The following is a 17,917-nucleotide window of genomic DNA, read 5'->3' as shown; positions in this document are numbered from 1 at the left end:
GGTCAATGAAACGTGTTGAGTAGTTGAGGGGAAGGGGGACTTCAACATTGTCTATCACTGTATCGTTAGCAGCGCCCTTTGTCAATATGAAGCAAATCCTGTGTTCTAATTGACTCGAGACCTCCTGCTGAGATCCCGCCCAAGAAAAACATTGCCTAAAGCGAACTTACAAAGATTTTAATTTTTTGCCGGCAATGGAGTTCCAAAAAGCAAAGAAATCATACATTACTCTCGTGAAGTAATTGTTCTACAAATACAGTTTGCCCTCCCACTCAGTCAATAAGTACATATTATTCTAAGTAGATCCCTTCTTTCGTTCAAGAAGCTAGGGAGATGCGCCCTTACATTTTTTTGTCATTTAAGTTAATCACTTATTCCATGTTCAACACTTGTTCACACTCGATCAATCTTGGAGACAATAGTAGACAGTAAAGCCCATGAAATGATTAACAAAGTTTTACTGGTTCCTTTGCGCATGCGTGAGAAGCCTGTAGTTCAATTTAGATTCTCCCAATCGCTTTAAAACGGTTCTCAGCGATAGAACAGAATTAAAACCAAGTAAAACGTTCTCTCGAGTACCTACCTTACTCTTGCAATGTAAGAATTTTAATTTTTCGAAAAGACCTTTCATACCATAAGTAAGCGGCAATATGTACTCTAAGATATATAGATGAATGGGAAACACTATCATTAATGCGCGGATGAGCCTCACTGGTGTGGGGTGCAGGCTTCAAACCTGTAGCCGATTAGCGTCGGAGCGGTTCAATTCCGCCTTCTGCGCGTCAACTTTTGTGCGGGAACAGAAGATACTAGGAGAAATCATGAACCTCTATATCTGTATCAGCTGTACGACGTAAAAAAAAAAATCACGTGTGCCTATCTGTAGTTTATTTTATTTCCTTTTTCTTTCATTAATTTTTGTCCTAACCGCCCCCCGGTTAGCTCAATGGATAAAGCACTGGACTGTTGCGCGGGAGGTCGAGGGTTCGAGCCCTGGCCGGACCAACACTCAGGGTCTTAAAATAATTGAGAAGAATATGCTACCTTTCTTTAACATCAAGAAATGATTAGATATTCTAGTCTTCTCGAATAGGGATGAATAAATGGAGGTCCCGTCTCCTCCAGGGTTAGGGGCAGGAGACGTTAATTTCCCACGCCCAAGATTACTGTGTGATGGATGTCCTCCCCTGGGGTGGGATGGTTGGGTAACAGGATCCCCGTTGATACCAGTGTTTACTACACTGAAAGGGCTATCCTGTATAAATATAGATGTCTACTTCTACTACTTCTACTTCTTTTTTTCCTTTCTTCCTTTCAAACCACGCCCTCTATCATGTCAACTTCTCCCCGTCTGGATGCAAGCCTAAACTTTCACCAACCGTTTTCCGTGATTGGATGGATGGATGGATGGATGACCACTCCCCTAGGGGCTTTTCAGGGCCATTCTTACAACCCTGTGCGGGGGACTTTGCCAGACTGCTTGTAGCAGTTTACAACGAATCAAAAGAAGTTGAAAATACCCCCTCCCCCCAATTCCCAGTAAACAGGCCAGACCACATCACAGTAATCTCGTATGTGGGTTCTTTAACGTCCCCTGCCTAACCTAATTAACCAACCAATAGATGCAGGAGACGGGACCTACGGTTTATTCGTCCTTATCCGAGAAGACTAGAATGTCTATCCATTTCATGATATTATAGAAAGGTAGCACATTCTCCTCAGTTATTTTAAGACCTTGAGTATTGATCCGGCCAGAGCTCGAACTCTCGAAAGTAAGTTTCGTGCAGTTATTTGAATTTATTCACTCCATAGCACACTTATTTTCCCTCAATCGCTGCAGAATGAAAACGGCTGCCCTCGGAGGAAAGTTCTAATGTAACACTTCCTCGTTCTGATCTTATTATGATCGTTTTTGAGTGAAGAATCTCTATGGCAGAAGTGCTCGGGTATACTTGTTCAAGTTTGATTGCACATGCCTAAGTGAGCAACAGGAAACAATTTTCTGGGCTTCATAACTCTAGTGCGCCATTTTTCGGTAATTGAAAGAGGTAAACTAATTTTTTTGGCATCTCTGTGGTGTGCACTACAACAATTATTCACCTTGTTGTCGTTGAAAGTGGTGGATATTTACACCCCTATTCACCTCCACTTCGGTGGATAATTATTAACTATAGCTTAATTATGACTTCCAACCCACGAAATAATCCGTCAGAGCATCGCAAATATCATGTTGCAGGGGCGGATCCCATTAACCACTTCCACTTCCACTTCACTTCCACTTCCACTTCCACTATGCTCCAACCGGAGCTAAGGGAATATATATATATATAGGGGCGGATCCCGGATTTTTTCGAGGGGATGCACCACAGCACCACTAAAGAATGGCGTTATTGACTGGTGACCGGACGTAAAGTTAGAAGGGCTAATGCTCCAAACTTCAGTGCCATACTAACATTTTTACGCCGTTTAACTTAAATTCCTCAACCTCGTCTCTTGCTCTACTTCAACACCAATAAACCACATAGTTTCTTTTTTTTTTTTTTTTGCAGAATACCACTTGTATTAAAAAGCCGCAAGTCATCTGGGGGGGGGGGATGCGCACCCCCCCTAGATCCACCCCTGTGTCGCTTGGAATTTAGTCACAATGAGTTTATCTGTGTGAATATTATTTTAGACAAAATGAACACTCCGCTAGAAGAACTGTTTAGAACCTTTGTATGCTTTTCATAAACATTACTTTGAAAAAGAGTCTCATATCTTTCACAGATTTTGAATTTAACTCCAACCCGCAAATATACGTACCTCAATGAACTACATGTACTTTGCTTCCCGCGGAGAAAACTGAACTAAAATGTAAGTGACAACTGAGGAACATCTTTCTAATAGAAATCACTATACGAGTACAACGAGTACACATATACTGGAAAAAAAAAGTGTCAGGCCAAAGCTGTTAGATTTTCAATTTGCGTTCCATCAATGTAACGTATTCTTATACAAAAGTCTGTGGAGCCACGTCCATGTAAAGAAACCTAAACGTTGTTCATTTTTCTCATTGTTTCCTCTTACTGCAATTTCCTAGATAGACTTCATTTAGTGGTACTCTGACTGTTAATCATAATCCTGAGCTAAAATAAAATACATTTACTCTTCTATTTATTTTTGAAACACGACCTTCATCTGGAGTTATCTTCTGGCTTCTTTTTACTCTTCACGACGATCGGAACTGTAAACACAACGGAAGGGAAACGAGTCACACAGGGCACCCTTTCAGAGCTCACAGCATAACCAATTTTTTTATATTCCTGTGCCTCCATTATGGCTACCATAAAGAAGTGTGGTTACTAACTGACCCTACAGTTGTATACAGCATAAACCGTAATATATGACGGTTTATGGGGAATTCACCCCATTTTAAGTCCGCCCCCACCACGTTTAAGACTTCGCCCTCTAACGTAAACCAAGTTGCCCCCCCCCCCCCATTACCAGTTCTCCCCCAAATCTTTCAACTCTATCCCAAGTTTCTAGAAAGGGCTTCTTTATGAGCCAACAATTATTTCTTATCATTCTAAAGCGATAAACAAAGTACATATTTCGCTATTAATGGCCACTGTAAAAAAAATTAGTTGAAGGATTTGAGGGTGGGGGCAAAGTCGCTTTACGTTGGAAAGGGGGGCACCAAATTGCAAAGTTGATTGTTGCAAAAAGTGTAATGGGACAAATTCACCAGCATTCAGCAGCTACCATTACTAGCAAAACTCACCTATTATTATGATGAGAATTACAATGACAATAAAGGCAAAGATCAACTTGAGCTGAAGTAGAAAATAAATGCACATCAGAAACTATAAAATGGGATGCATTACCACTGTATATGTAGTTTCCAACATCCTCATTTCGCCCTCCCAAGAAGGATGAGGTCTTACAAATCAAAACCATGGGGAAAAGTAAGCTTTCTGGAAAGGTTACATTTTCAACCTGTGAAATCTTCTGTGGCAACGTTGTGGGTATTTCTAATTCCTGGACAATCATTTGTCTGCTGCTCCACATTAATTGCAGTTCATCGCAAATATATTCAGATTTATCATTATAACATAACCAAAGTAAAGCGCGCGCTCTGATTGGTCAATTTAGCGTCCTCCATTTGCCCATGGGTGTACGCTGCTGACGTGAGAAAATGCAAAGACTATTTTTCCGCGCGCGCTTGTTTTTTTCTGGTCACGTAAGATTTGTTAAATAAAAGGAACTCTTTAGCTACAATGTGTTAATGTTATGTTATAAAACAAATGGTAAACACCACAGCGTACACTATTGAGTTATGGATGCACTTGGGAGGTTTGCTAAGCACTCAAGAAGCTAGAGTCGCTCTCGGCTATCGCCTCGAGCGACTCTTACGCTTCTTTCGTGCTTAGCAACCTCCCGCGTGCATCCATAACTCAATAGTGTACGCTGTGGTGTTTACCATTTGTTAAATAGAAAAATGTCCTTAACGCTTTGAATTGTTTGATGCATTATTTTAAAGGTGATCATGCTGAAATACATGCCATCCTTGTCACAAAAGCTCACAGGCTGCCCTTTTCAAAGATGTTAAAAACACTTCAAAAAGGATCAATGGGTGATGTTCTTGAAAGAAAAGAGGGACAAATGTTTGGAAGAATTGTATTTGAAGTACAAAGAGGAACACAAAAGGTAGAAAAGATAAACAACTTCAGACATCCTTGAACAGATCAAAATTGACATTCACTTTGAAAATTCTAACAAAAGAGACTAAGAAGTAACATTCTTGAGGGAGACTAAGGAACTTTAAGCTAGAAAAAGATAAGCATCTGCAGACATTTTCATATATAGGAAAAAAAATGTGAACTCACTCTGAAATTTTGCCACCACATCTTTCTCTGTAGTCTTCTGGACCCAGATCTAAAATGTGATGCACTCATTTCTAGTTCCTCTAACAAAAACAAAAAAATTGTATTAATCAAAACAACACACTAGCCAAGTGGGTCATTCTACAGATTATCTCATTTTCTGTGGCATTAAGCTACTAAGAGCATTGCCGATTCCCCTGGATAAAGTGCTCTAGATGATTGCTGGTAATCCTCCAGCATTTTGCCAGGTTTCCTCAACAGTTCACTGCTTCTGAGTTATACTCCTGTAGAGAGAGGTTAAGATGATACCCAATGCCAATTTGCTGCAATGCAAATTCTCCATACTAGTTTAGAAGGAAATGTGTAGTAGCTTAAGAAGAGAATTAAAAGTCAGACTTAGGAGTTAAAGAGGTTTAGAGTGAAAGGGTTAAAGATCAATCAGTGATGAATTCTTCTAAAAAGATACTAGACCATGATCAAACCACAACCAACTCAGTATTTGGTTTTGTTTTTAGCAGTAAAAAGCCCTTGTGGTCAGTGGTGAGTGACCAAGATGGACGTCTGAAATTAAGCTCCGCTGCTTTAGACTCTTAACAAATTGTTGTCACTGCCTGCCACGACTAGCTTGTGCTACTTGCAGGCAGTGTCAATTATGTAAGGTTTTTCTTTTTCTTTATTTTTCTTGAGTAATTTTTAATCATTGTAACCCCCCACCCTAATGCGAAATAAATTATTATTGTTGTTGTTATTGTTTTTGTCTTAGAAACAAAACTTCCCTTACCTATATCTTATAAAATAATGCATCGCCCAAGACTGCAGATTTAGGACAGACCTTTCTAATTGGGATATCATGTGCAATTGCCTTTGGTACCACCTGAAGTGATAATATACTGTCTCTAGCCCAAGAACACTACAAAACAACCCACCCATGTCTCAAATGCAGACTCCTGCAAACAAGCCAGTGCCCAGTGCACTAACCATCACATTAACTCACTATGAAAGAAAAAAAAAAGGAAACTTACACTGTACACTAGACTAAAATATTCTGTTGATTGAAACTGATTATTCTTGAGTTTCTTTTTACATTAAGTGTTTGTTTGTTCCTTTTGAGAACCTTGAGTTTCAGGCTTTTCTCAAGTAGAGTGTTGTCTGCTGCATGTAAGCTCATGCAAATTACATCAATCAGGCCTTAAAATCAGCACTCCATGCTTTGTATAGAGAGTAAGTTAAAACATAATTATATTAAAATGACAAACATATGTTTTTCAAAATAGATACAGTGGCTGCATCTCTATTTAATTTACCTGATTTATCTTGAAGGTCTTCTAACTTTGAACCTCTGTCCAGTACTTTTGATATGTTGTCTTGCATTATTCCCATGACACCCTTAATTTCTGATTTCACCTTTGCTATGCCATCCTTCACTGTTGGCTGTGGTTTTATGTGATGGAAACCGTCAGGTGCTGCAAATCTTTATGAAATTGTCAACATAATAAGTCAGCAGAAATCATCTTTGAATATCCTATACTTTAACAACAACAACAACAATTTAACATTTATATAGCGCAAACTAATATATAGATAATCAGTCGCGCATTACAATCAGTTAAGGTGAGATGGGATGTCAGAATACATCAGGTGCAATATGCAGCCACTTCAGTCCATGTATTGATCTCACCTTCCCTCTCCAATTCACCCTAGACTAGACACTACACAAAGATAGACCACAACACCGGGCACTACGTGCCCTACTCTTTTCGAAGAGTGTGTGGGTTCTTTAACGTCTCACAATTTTTATCATGTATAAGGGCCTGCGAGACGGGACCTCCATTTATCGTCCCTATCCGAGAAGACTAGAAAGTCTAACCATTTGCAGATATTATTACAAAGGCAGCACTTTCTTCTCAGTTGTTTAAAGACCCTGAGTGTTGGTCCGGCCAGAGTCGAACTCTCGACCCCCCGCACAACAGTCCAGCGCTATACCAATTGAGCTAACCGCGAGGCGATTTAAGAAAAAAGCTAGCAAGTTTGGAAAAAAATTTTAGCTGTTAACTAGATGTAGGTCAAATAATTCCTCCTTGAACATTTTCCTAACCCATTTCCTAGCATTCCATTCAAAATGGAAACCAAATAATTTTTCCAAAAAAGTATTTTTCCTGAACAGGGTCCTGAAATCATGAAAGCTGTTGGATATCGTCCTCTGTCAGGTACAATTCAAGCTATTTTTACCATCCTCCTTTACTCAAAGAAGGAGAACAGGCTACAGCCAGAGAGATTTGCACCAAGTGAAACCCTACCATACTGTAATTTAAGTGGATAAAGGGTGATAGTTTCGAAAGAAACTGTTTGGGGCTGCGTCGGTGGGAGTAACAAAATAATTTCGATATATCAACAAAGTTGAAGTGTATATGAGCACGATCCTTCGCAGTAAAGCACTATTTAAGCAATAGTGAAAATCAGACCTGAAAAAAATTTCAGGCCTGTACGGGATTCGAACCACTGACCTCTGCGATACCAGTGCAGCGCTCTACCAATTGAGCTAACAAGCCAACTTGGGAGCAGGCCATCAAATTAATTCGACATAAACCCGTAGATGATAAATCAAACAACAACAAACATATGAAACATATGTGTGAACTGCGGTTATGAGACGTATATGAGCACGATCCTTCGCAGTAAAGCACTATTTAAGCAATAGTGAAAATCAGACCTGAAAAAAATTTCAGGCCTGTACGGGATTCGAACCACTGACCTCTGCGATACTAGTGCAGCACTCTACTAATTGAGCTAACAAGCCAACTTGGGAGCAGGCCATCAAATTAATTTGCATTAGTATTCCAATGTATCGTAGTTTCTCAGTTATGAGACGCATGGTTCTTTCAAGAAAATTCTGTCTTCGGGTGGAAAGTTAGTGCTGAAATTGAGGGGCATCCTATAGCCAAGTATTTTTGCCCAACAAAATCGTAAGATCACACTTTTAGCAGAACTTACAGTTAAAAAGACAAGAAAAGGACACTTATTGCTGGTCACTGACTTTTTTAGATCTGGTGGTTCTGAAAAGAACCAGGGTGGCTCTGAAAAGAGCCTTTGTGGTGGTTCTGAAAGAACCACTTCTTATACGGCCTCCATCAAATGACCACGAAACAAATCCCACACGAGCAGAGCTTTTTGGACTGAGGTTGAGCAAAGTTTGCATAGAATCCACTCCTTTATTCCTGTGAATTTAAAAGGAATACTGCTTTTAGAACCCTAATCAACTTCCATAAAAAAAGCAAACAAATGGAAATTTGCATACGTGCTTAATAGCACGTGCTCAGTAAGGTGATATCCATGACAACAAAACAATCGTTTGAACCTCATTTCAAATTCCTAGAATCATGTTTATACTGCTCGCTAAAATGGTTCCTTCTCTGAATAAACAATGTGAAGATAAAACCTACCTTCATCCATCCAGCCTCTTTGGCGCATTGAAACTTGCATCCTTTGTGGCATGTTGATATTCAGCTGTCGAACACCTTTGAGTATGACTTTTAGTGGGAGTTTTTCACAATTTGCTTTCACCGCCAGAGCAACCATGAAACTTTCTCAGCTCTACTACATCCTTTTGTTAACTCTCAACCTCTTGGTGCATCTTCTAGTCGAGTATTTTCACTTAGTTTTCAGTTTGGGAACTTGGCTTGACTAAATTGCAAAGTTTGGGGTGCATCTTATAACCGAGTGCACCTTCTAACCGAGAAACTACGGTAAGTAGCATTACAAATTTAAAGTAAAGTACAAAAATGTAAAAAGAGTGATATAATTAGAGTAAAAAATTTAAATAGGAAAAAATTTAAAAAAGTGAGACCCTTCTGAAATCAAAGTACAGCATACTGTTTGCATGATAGCTTCTATTCCTTCAGTACCCATGGACCTGTACAAGTGGATGTTTTTATGCCCCATACTAGACAGGTTAAGGTTCAACAACCAGAAAAAATATGACCCTCAGGTATTCCTGTTTGAGGGTTTGATGTAGAATAGATGAATGATCACGGGCTACCTATGACTGTGTATCTGATCTCTCCAAACCAGGTTAAGGTAAATGTGTCACTTACATGCTAGATCCATCTTCCTCATCTGAGTCATCAAGTAAGCTGACCTGTGGTGATCCATAAAATAATAATTCACAAGATTGAAAGCTGAATACAATAAACTCAATCAAACTACATTTAATTTGTATGGGTAATCACATGATTTCAAGTGCAATTTGGAATAAGTAAGCATGAGTAAATTTTTTCAAAGACTAACAAAATTGCCTGAGCTCATAGGGCGAGTGCAATTTGTGGTCTTTGAAAATATTTACAAGTGCTTATTTATTCCAAATTGCACTCGAAATCATGTGATTATGTATTAATAATGTACATGAAAAAATATGAGGTAGCTTCTCATAACTAGGCAGAAGATAAGCGCGCGCATCAGGTGCAAAAATAATTTATTCAAACCCTAGCCTGCAAGTGACATTGACATTGACCAATCATTCTGACCAATCAGAATGCCTGGTTTGTTTCTTTCTTTGCATTAAATTAACCCTCTTCTGCACTGAATTAACTCTCTTCTGCACTGAATTAACTGAAACTGCATTCATCTTAACCAATCAGAACTGAGAAATTTTTTCATGTATATTATTAGGTCTGAAATTGAACCTTGTTGTAAAATATACATTTAAGTACTTATATGAAAGGTATCAAATTTGTTCTTTTCAAGTAAGTCATCAGATATCATGTACCAAAATTAAGCCAGAAGACATGTTTTTAAAGGCCACAGAGCTATCTTTTTGCCCAACAATGTGAAAATGCATTATTTCAGTGTCACATTTCTGGCAATCCTATGCTTCCAAAGACAAGGCTTGAACAAATATTTTAGCAGAATACAGTCATCTATAAATAGACCCCTGCCCTGCCTGGGTAAGAGTAAGTTAATCTGTATGAACAAATCACCAGCCAGCATTTTTGGAAAGATATCTGGAGCACTCTTCGTTTCCATAAACCCCACCCCCACTATTAATTCCCTGAATACAGCGACGCCTTTCGAAAAGGAAGTGAGCAATCCTTATGGGCACTATAATACAGGATAGGTTTGCTTCTCTTGACAACTCACAATTTTTTTACCCTCTTTACTTAAGCAACAAGACCTGAGGAGGTCTGCCTGCTCAAAATATAACCAACAAGATCAACCCAAAAGATGCAAACTAACCTTGCATCATAAGGCTAACAAAGAAATTCCTGGGTTGTCATTCATGGGTGCAAAAGTCAAATATATCTGAGTGTAGCCTTTGCTTTTGGAGTCTTATTTCAGCCAAAATTTGGCAGGGTATTTAAAAACCTACAGGATTTCTTTAGCATGGTATTTTTGAGGAATAAACCTTTCCTTCAAGAAGATTTCACTTTATTATTCCAAATACATTGTGTGCACTTTCATATCGTCAAAATACCAACCTACTATAAATGTTTAAGAACCCATAAATATACTTTTTTGCTCATTTTTTTGCTTTTTACCAATGTACACCAATAGAATAAGGGGGAAAATATAAAATCTTTAGCCAATATTTCTGTTCTGTACCTCCGGGTTTGGGCTAAACTTCAGAATACCCGGCCACTCATTTACATGTCATAGAATAAGAATAGCATCTATTGTGTTATGCCTCAATCTTCAAAGCCTCCCGACACATGTAAATGATGTGGACGGGTATTCTGAAGTTGCTCCCGGGTTTGCACTGAATGGGAACCTGTTTCTTCCGGCGTTGTCAGTCGTGACAAACTGACAATGATTATTACTGATCAATACTTAACATCTTTCTTACCCTTTCAGAAGCTCTGGCAGTGGACCTGTCGTCCCCATTGACTCGACTAAACTTGGGAGGCATAGCCTTTAATAGATTTTTATCCAGTTATTTGTGTTTCCTTGTTATTTCATGTGAACGTCATCAGATGAATCGTGATGTTTGACGCACGTTTACACGTGGCAACACATTTCAATTTCCTCACAAAGTCACGAGAACGAACCAATTACGATTTGAAACAACTTGGTAAGTTGGGATTTTTAGTTTCTTTTCCCCTCTCGGTAGCCTGACCCAAAATTGAATATATTCGTGAACAAATCCGATAGCGTTCACGGAGTTAACCACAAATTTCTCAATGTACAAGGAGGGCTGTGTAACCTCTCCGTTGTTCTTAGTTTTCTGGGGGAGGGGACTGCTGCTCATGGTTTTTCACCATTTAGAAGTCTTTATACCCTCCTTTTTTACACATAAAAAAATATAAATATAGTTAAAAAATATAAACTCAAAGTGACAACAAAGTAATCAAGAGGAGGATAACACAGTATTTTTCCAAAATATCGCGTTACTTTCTAGCCCCCCGACAAATTTGCTTTCTTTCGTTGTCTATTGTTGAATATCGCGGGCTCATACACCTAATCGGCCGGCGATCGACCGTTCCGGCGATAAAGAATCGTTTTACAAATGGTTCACGTACATCAACCCATTTTGAAGAACCGTGGACGCAAGAAAACGATGGAGTCTAACAATGTTCACCAAACGAAGAACAATTTGGTTGAATGTAAATCAAAAGAAAAGAGAGAAGTGCCTCCAAAAGAAAGTTACAGGCGTGAACTGAGCACAAGCCAGTTGAGCTTGATCGAAAATCTTTACAACTATGACATCACATTGTCAAGGAATCTAAGCATTTGTGCGGACAAAGAATCGGGTAGATGGAGATCGCTGATGATTCTTCTCGAAATTAGTGGACACGGAGTTCCGTGGATTGTTGGTACGGTCTTTTCTGTGATATTTTTCTCAGGTGTAAAACAAGAATTCGCTTGTAATTTGCTTCTTGCATTGATGTTCGATCTAGTCATAGTTGGAGGCTTAAAAGTTATTGTGCGACGAAAAAGACCAGTATACAACCATGAAGACATGTTTGCTACAGTATCTGTGGACAATTACTCATTTCCTTCTGGTCATTCAACGCGAGCTGCCATGGTTGCAGGTTTATTTGCAATGTTCATGGAAAATGGAGTTTGGAGAATTCTGATTGGTTGTTGGGGCCTGTGCGTGTCAGTGTCTCGTATTATACTTGGCAGACATCACGTGAGTGATGTGTTCTGTGGTGTTTTGATTGGTTTGTTACAGTGCTGGACTATTTGCACCATTTGGTTGGCATCCAAGACTTGCCAGGAACTCTTGACACTTATACCATATTTCTATGAACTAAGGAAGCAAGTTCATGTGCTATTTCAGAATTGATGATTTCAGACAATAACAGAAAATAAAGACTACACTGTCTTTAGCTGATCTTGCATCTACCCAACAGGAAGAGTATCTGTGTTGGAAGATCCAAGTAGACACAGTAATTTCTTTATAATGCTTTCAAAAGGATTTTTCATGTATATTGAACTTTCTAATTCCATTAAATTTTGTTCATGACTTGTCTATAATCTACAGCAAGGCTTTATATTGGAGGGTTAAGCTAAGTTCACTAGTTTATTGTTTGAAATAAGTTGAAAATTGTTCCTACTTCACGTTACAAAAAATATGTTACATTTTCATCTAATGGTATAACATATATGCAAGATCTCAGTGGCACTAAAACATGTGCTGCAAAGCCTCAATAGACAAGCCCCCCTCTGGCATAACCACTCCTACTACAACTCCTTCACTAGCCTGATCACAGGCTATCCACCACAAAACAAAATTAATCTAGGACATGGTCTGGATAACAGTGATAAGCCACCATTTCTGTAATAATGCTGGGAATTCTCTTATTAAGCTTAAGTACCAGATCTGCAATAATCATTTACATCGATGAACTATTATTCCACATGGACGAGTAAAGGTAAACTGTCAAAAAAAAAGGCATAGACCAAATCTTATCGCAAGAATGTTAAGAGATTCAAAATGAATCATTGGCTAATGTAAGACTGAAAAAAGACACATATATTAGTGGTGGCAATGAAGAGATGAGGTATGAGAGCAGCTCTGATGAAATGTCTCGAAATGAATTGCAGTAATGGACTACAGTTCCTCAACTGAACACCCTGGCACTTATTAAATATTTTTGCTAAAAGGAGGGGCACTTATTAGAAGGAGGGACACTTGTCGAAAAGAGGATGCTCACTCAGAGAGGGCACTTGTGAAGTAAGCCCAGCACTAGAGAACGAATTAAAATAACAGATAAAGCATGTAAAGGAACTCCTGAAGGAACATGGAGATAGAAATAACTGGAATAGAAAAGGAAATATTCTCCTATACTGATTCTGCCATAGTTGAAGCTTAAAAAGTTAAAAATAAAGTTGTAATTGTAACAGTCCCTACTATTTTAGAAAGAAAGGAGGGGAGGATGGCACTTACTTGAGAGGGGTCCTTGTTTACCAGAAAAACATTTTATTCTATTTCACTCGATTACAAGACCAAACCTTAAGCGAACCACACTCTCCAAGGAATGAAGAAAACTTGATACGAACAAAATGCTAAACTATAACTAATATATACGAAAAATGGTCAATCGCAAATAGCAAAAAAGGATCTCGTAGTGCAAAGAATTCTAATGAACGCCATGATCCTACTGATCAACGCGACTGTCTCCTTTTCACACACCAATTAGCGCAATTGTCTCCTGCTCAGTGCTTGTTTGACATTTTAGTCAAAGGGTGGGTGCTTATTCAGGGGAGGGCACTTCAACAGGGCATGGGGGCTTATTCAAGGAAACATGATATTTAAATCATTCTCATTTTGTCACAGTTGCAAAATCATTGCAAGAAGAAAAAGGAGTCTCTCGCTTGCAGAACCTCTCCCCACCTCTTCCACCTTCCCCCCACCCTCCCTGTTGTATGTGCTTGGGAGGTGAAGAATTTGAACCGGAAATGTCGAGTCTTTCCAATAGAATACAGGTGTTCAATCTTTAAATAAGGAGGTGTTAATAGTTCACTTTACCGAAGAAGAAAAGGTCTACAAAGTCTAGGTTTTAAAGCTTGGCCAATTTGTAGAAAGTCACGGTCGCTGAATCAACTTTCTACCAAAAAATGTGCATGGGGCATTTGAACACCGTTTTTTGCTCCTGGGGGCGGGAATTTTAATAAACCACCCTTCAACAGTTCAAATGCCCAGGGGAGGCCTCACAGAAGGGATGTTGAAGCTTCGAATTGATCCGGACCGGCGCATTATCGTATTATTCTTTCGTGCTTAAGCTCCCTAATAACCCAGGAAAAGTTTGTAAATCACAAGGCGCACCAATATAGTGCCGTCTACTGCTTCAATATAATGAACGAAAAAGAAATTATATGAATAGTTTGTGACAATTTTCTACGGGTTTACCAGAGTAATAAAAAGTAGGTTTTTGACCCAGCAATCGGGCACTCGAAGTATCGCTGTTTTTTTTTTTTTTTTTTTTTTTTTTCTCTCAAAGCCAGAAGCCACAAAAATGTCTAGATGTTAACTTTACCACGAAAAGTCTAAATACAAAGGCCTAGGCCTGAAAAAAAGAAGGCAGTATTACGAACTATTTAAAAAACGAGCAGCAGTGTTTTATCAGGTTTAAAAACACGAGGCGTAGCCGAGTGTTTTAAGACCCGATAAAACACGTGCTCCGAGTTTTTTAAATAGCTTCAAAGACCGCGCCTCTCTAGGGATTTTTCTAAACGTGATTTGAATGCATTAAAAGCTAATTACAAACAGAGGGGAAAAGTGCTCTTTGTTCGGCTGCTGTTAAAGTTGAGAAAGCTTTTTCTCGTTCTGTCCTGGTGTACCGGTTCACAAGGGAATTACCATTGTTCTTTCTTTGTTTAGGAGTCATTGGTTAGCTGTTGTGTGGTGTTCGGTCTTTTGTAACAGCTCTTGTGAACCGGTACACGAGGACAGAACCCTTTTTCTTAAAATGCCGCCCAAACGCGTGTTTCGAGAAACAAAAAATGCGAAGGAAGAGAAAGATTACTTGGATAGTTGTGTTCCAAGGGCTACTCGGTATGCCACAAAGTGGGCTTACAAAATTTTTGACGAGTGGCAAAGTTCAAGAAGAAATAAGGACGCCAACTTGGAAGAAATAGGATTTAGAGTTGAAGTTGAGAGTATTCAAAACTGCACAATTAATTTTGCGAACAATGGGAAATTGTAAAAGAACGAATTTCTGTTCTAACAAGAATTTATCAGGAAAATAAACTTTGTTGTTTACTGCGGTTACTGTTTTTGTATGCTGCCTTTTGGGGAATAATTTGGTATTATAATTAACGTGATCTTTATTAACGATCACAGTAATCATATTTCATTAATAATTCAGTGATGATTTCGTTGTTTATGAATTGTACCCCGATTTCCCCCGAGACAGAAATCAAAACCCTCTCTGGGCTTTTCAGAATGATCATTCTATACCGGTTATAAAGGTTCATACACGTGATCGATTTGCCTCGTGTGATAGGCTAATCAGCTCATGAATTATTAATGAGTTTTTGAAATACATTTAATGATATCTTGATTCTTGTTCTATTTCACTGCTCGTTGTTGAATATTCATCAGGATCTTCGATAGTGCTCGTTTCGACTTGAGGACTTGGCAAAAAAAGTTGCTTGGAAGGACTCGGAGAAAAGTATCCAGAGTCTACAACATGGTAATCATCATCATGAATTCAAAGACTGAGATAGTCATCGATTGCTCGTTTTGTTTTTCTCGAGATAACTGCAAGGTCAATCAACCATGTTATCTCAGTTGTTATGGAAAGCAGATCTTCTGTAGATTTCAAACTTCTTATTTGGATGGGATGAACACCCTTTGAAAGAAAACCACTTTGTTTTTAGAAAGCCCAGCCAAAATAAAATGGCATGCGTCGGACAAAATACTGAAATGGAAAAAGTTCGGGTCTTCTGCTGCAAGAAGCAGGAGTTGAACGATTAGCTGCGCCACAGATTGATCTTTATCGCAACCTTGTCGTTTAGCTTCGACAACACCAATCGGTTGGTCGCCACAGAACATAATGTAATCAATTCTATTCTTGGGAAGAGAACTGCAATTTATGCTTTGCTCATATCGAAGATTAAGTTCCTTGGCGATACAAAGCGGCTGCAGGATTGCGTCGAGAATCATCCTTGAATCGCTTCTGTGCGGTCATTGAACAGTGTAAGGTTTTCATCAATTCCTCTCCCCCAATTGCCACATAGGGCTGACAGTGACTGTGCAACGTTTCCGACGGTGGTTTCCTCCAATGCTGAAATATGAAAAAGAGACTGCCTAGACGCAGGTTGAATGATGACAATGTCCTCATACTTTATGTATTTTTGTATTTTTACATTTTAATTTTAATCGTCCAAGTCAACCCCGAGGTGTCACAGTTAGACTTGCCATTCGAGGCTTTCTAATAGCGTTTTCACCTAGTTTTCAGACTTCAAAATCCATATTGACTGTATTCACTCCCTTCACGACATTTCCACAAGCTCTTGAGGGCGTCCTCAGCCGAATAAACGTCCTTCTTTCTCTCTTTCGTATTCTGATCATTTTGTGTTTCAAGATCAGCCGCGAACCTCTTTACGAGAGAAGGCGGATCATCGTATTCATTAGATGGCTCAACATTTCGGATAGATAGTTGGATAGTTTATTTATTTGAAAAAAATTGCAACCAAAGGTTGAATTATATATTCATTTACAAATTTAAGAAATGTATAAGAAATGGTAACATACTTTTAAAATATTTCTGGAAGAGGAACCCCGTGTTGGACCAATAAAATGCAAAGGCATCAAGAAGGTTACTCAAGATCAATCGTCTGCCATGTGAAAATCCACCCAGACTGATGTCTTTGTGATATAAATAATAATATACCAAGTTCCTGGTCACTCAGTTGCTAGCTTGAACGATCAAAATGTGGCTGGCCGCTTAAGGTAGTGAAGGCAAGGTAGTTTCAAAAACGAAGACCCCGAAAACGAAGACCTAAGACCCCCTACGAAAAGCAAGACCTACGAAAACGAAGACCAATTACGAAAACGAAGACCCAATAGAAGCACCACTTTTTCAGTTCTCTTGATTTTGTAGTCTGTTATTTTGTATCGACTACCAGAAAAGAGTGCGCCCGGAAATTGCGGCTCGGTGGATACGTTGCGTGCCAGTTTAAGCGCAGGGTGGTTGACCCTTTGCACACTAAGTAGACACGTATGTCTAGATAATACCGTTACTACTTTTGATACTTGTTTCTTGTTGAACTCAAGAAACAACATTATGTATGTGTGTAAATTGTGCCGGCTGGTTGATATGACACCTATTGCAACCTAAAACGCTCACAATGATTCCTGATTTTCATTGCAGTGAACCGTTCGTATGGCAAGAAATCCCAAAGTCCAGCATTTTTGCTCCAAGAGCAACACCAAAAACGTGTCAATCTTTTAAGATAAAAACTTGCTAAAAAAATCAACAGTTTGCGTTAAAATCACACTTCAGGGCCAGATATTGTAGTTTGGCTAGAAAATTCCTTCTCACTTTATCTGCCAGCCCTTGTTTCTCCATTTGATAAAAGCCAGTGTCGCGAAAACAACTGTTGCCTTGTTCATGCCCGAAAAGAATTCTGGGCAATTCCGCCATAACTCGAAAAGGCAACTCTTATCATTTCCATCCGCCATAACTCGAAAAGGCAACTCTTATCATTTCCATTTCAAAGAATTGTTATCATTTCAAAGAATTGTTATGTCAGGCCATCCAGTCCTACCAGCAAAATATCGCATCAACTGAAATTTTTACCAGTCAAAACTTGGCCGCATAGCCTTGGTAGGTCCTGGAAGCAATCCACAGATGGGCCAGAGAGACAACTTCACTTGTGAACTCGCCAAGCTGGCAGTAAAGCATCATTGGCGGTCCAGTCTACATGAAACCATCTCTCACCTATGTTTCGTTCAGAGACTTGCGTCTACCCACATTCCAGCTTAATGATGCCGACATGGGAGCTTCTGTAGAGGGAAATGGCTCGAAAAACACTTATAAACCTGGGTTTATAAGTGACATATTATGTGGTGAGCGAAAGTGAAAGTGTAACCTAGTAGCTCGAGCCTGCAC

At 39.1% G+C, this 17,917-nt stretch overlaps 2 protein-coding genes, 1 long non-coding RNA gene, 1 other non-coding gene and 1 pseudogene across 4 annotated transcripts; 2 read left to right on the top strand and 3 right to left on the bottom strand.

Annotated features, from left to right (window-relative positions):
* The first annotated feature begins 695 nt into the window (after positions 1-695).
* Positions 696-782, top strand: Trnastop-uca (transfer RNA opal suppressor (anticodon UCA)). Its single transcript has one exon. It is a non-coding gene; the product is annotated as a tRNA-Sec (tRNA).
* Positions 783-2,698: 1,916 nt separating this feature from the next.
* On the bottom strand, positions 2,699-11,050 carry LOC111332859 (vesicle-associated membrane protein 4). Its single transcript, XM_022938325.2, has 6 exons — positions 10,699-11,050; positions 8,954-8,997; positions 6,167-6,333; positions 4,866-4,945; positions 3,761-3,812; positions 2,699-3,223 (listed from the first exon to the last, which is right to left on the bottom strand). Exons 1-6 carry the CDS (start codon positions 10,759-10,761, stop codon positions 3,174-3,176), a joined length of 456 nt encoding a protein of 151 aa, XP_022794060.2. The 5' UTR covers positions 10,762-11,050; the 3' UTR covers positions 2,699-3,173.
* LOC148733012 (uncharacterized) lies at positions 7,897-8,947 on the bottom strand. Its single transcript, XR_015999926.1, has 2 exons — positions 8,303-8,947; positions 7,897-8,077 (listed from the first exon to the last, which is right to left on the bottom strand). It is a non-coding gene; the product is annotated as an uncharacterized LOC148733012 (long non-coding RNA).
* A 255-nt stretch (positions 11,051-11,305) lies between the features above and the next one.
* Positions 11,306-12,322, top strand: LOC111332840 (polyisoprenoid diphosphate/phosphate phosphohydrolase PLPP6). Its single transcript, XM_022938302.2, has one exon. The coding sequence runs from the start codon at positions 11,359-11,361 to the stop codon at positions 12,139-12,141; it is 783 nt and encodes a 260-aa protein (XP_022794037.2). The 5' UTR covers positions 11,306-11,358; the 3' UTR covers positions 12,142-12,322.
* A 3,189-nt stretch (positions 12,323-15,511) lies between these two features.
* On the bottom strand, positions 15,512-17,449 carry LOC148733011 (uncharacterized; annotated as a pseudogene).
* Between the last annotated feature and the right edge of the window lie 468 nt (positions 17,450-17,917).

This window comes from Stylophora pistillata, chromosome 4, assembly GCF_964205215.1.
Source record: "Stylophora pistillata chromosome 4, jaStyPist1.2, whole genome shotgun sequence".
NCBI lineage: Eukaryota > Metazoa > Cnidaria > Anthozoa > Scleractinia > Pocilloporidae > Stylophora > Stylophora pistillata.
Note: the sequence above shows the minus strand (reverse complement) of the source record. Positions and strands in the feature narration are given on the sequence as shown.

Excerpts from the sequence above, each read along its gene's own strand:
- LOC111332859 (XM_022938325.2), bottom strand. The coding sequence starts at position 10,761 with ATGCCTCCCAAGTTTAGTCGAGTCAATGGGGACGACAGGTCCACTGCC. Across the intron at positions 8,998-10,698 it reads CTGCCAGAGCTTCTGAAAGG|GTCAGCTTACTTGATGACTC; the intron begins GTAAGAAAGATG and ends GGATCACCACAG. Across the intron at positions 3,813-4,865 it reads TGTGGTGGCAAAATTTCAGA|CTCAAGTTGATCTTTGCCTT; the intron begins GTGAGTTCACAT and ends TTTCTACTTCAG.
- LOC111332840 (XM_022938302.2), top strand. The coding sequence starts at position 11,359 with ATGGTTCACGTACATCAACCCATTTTGAAGAACCGTGGACGCAAGAAA.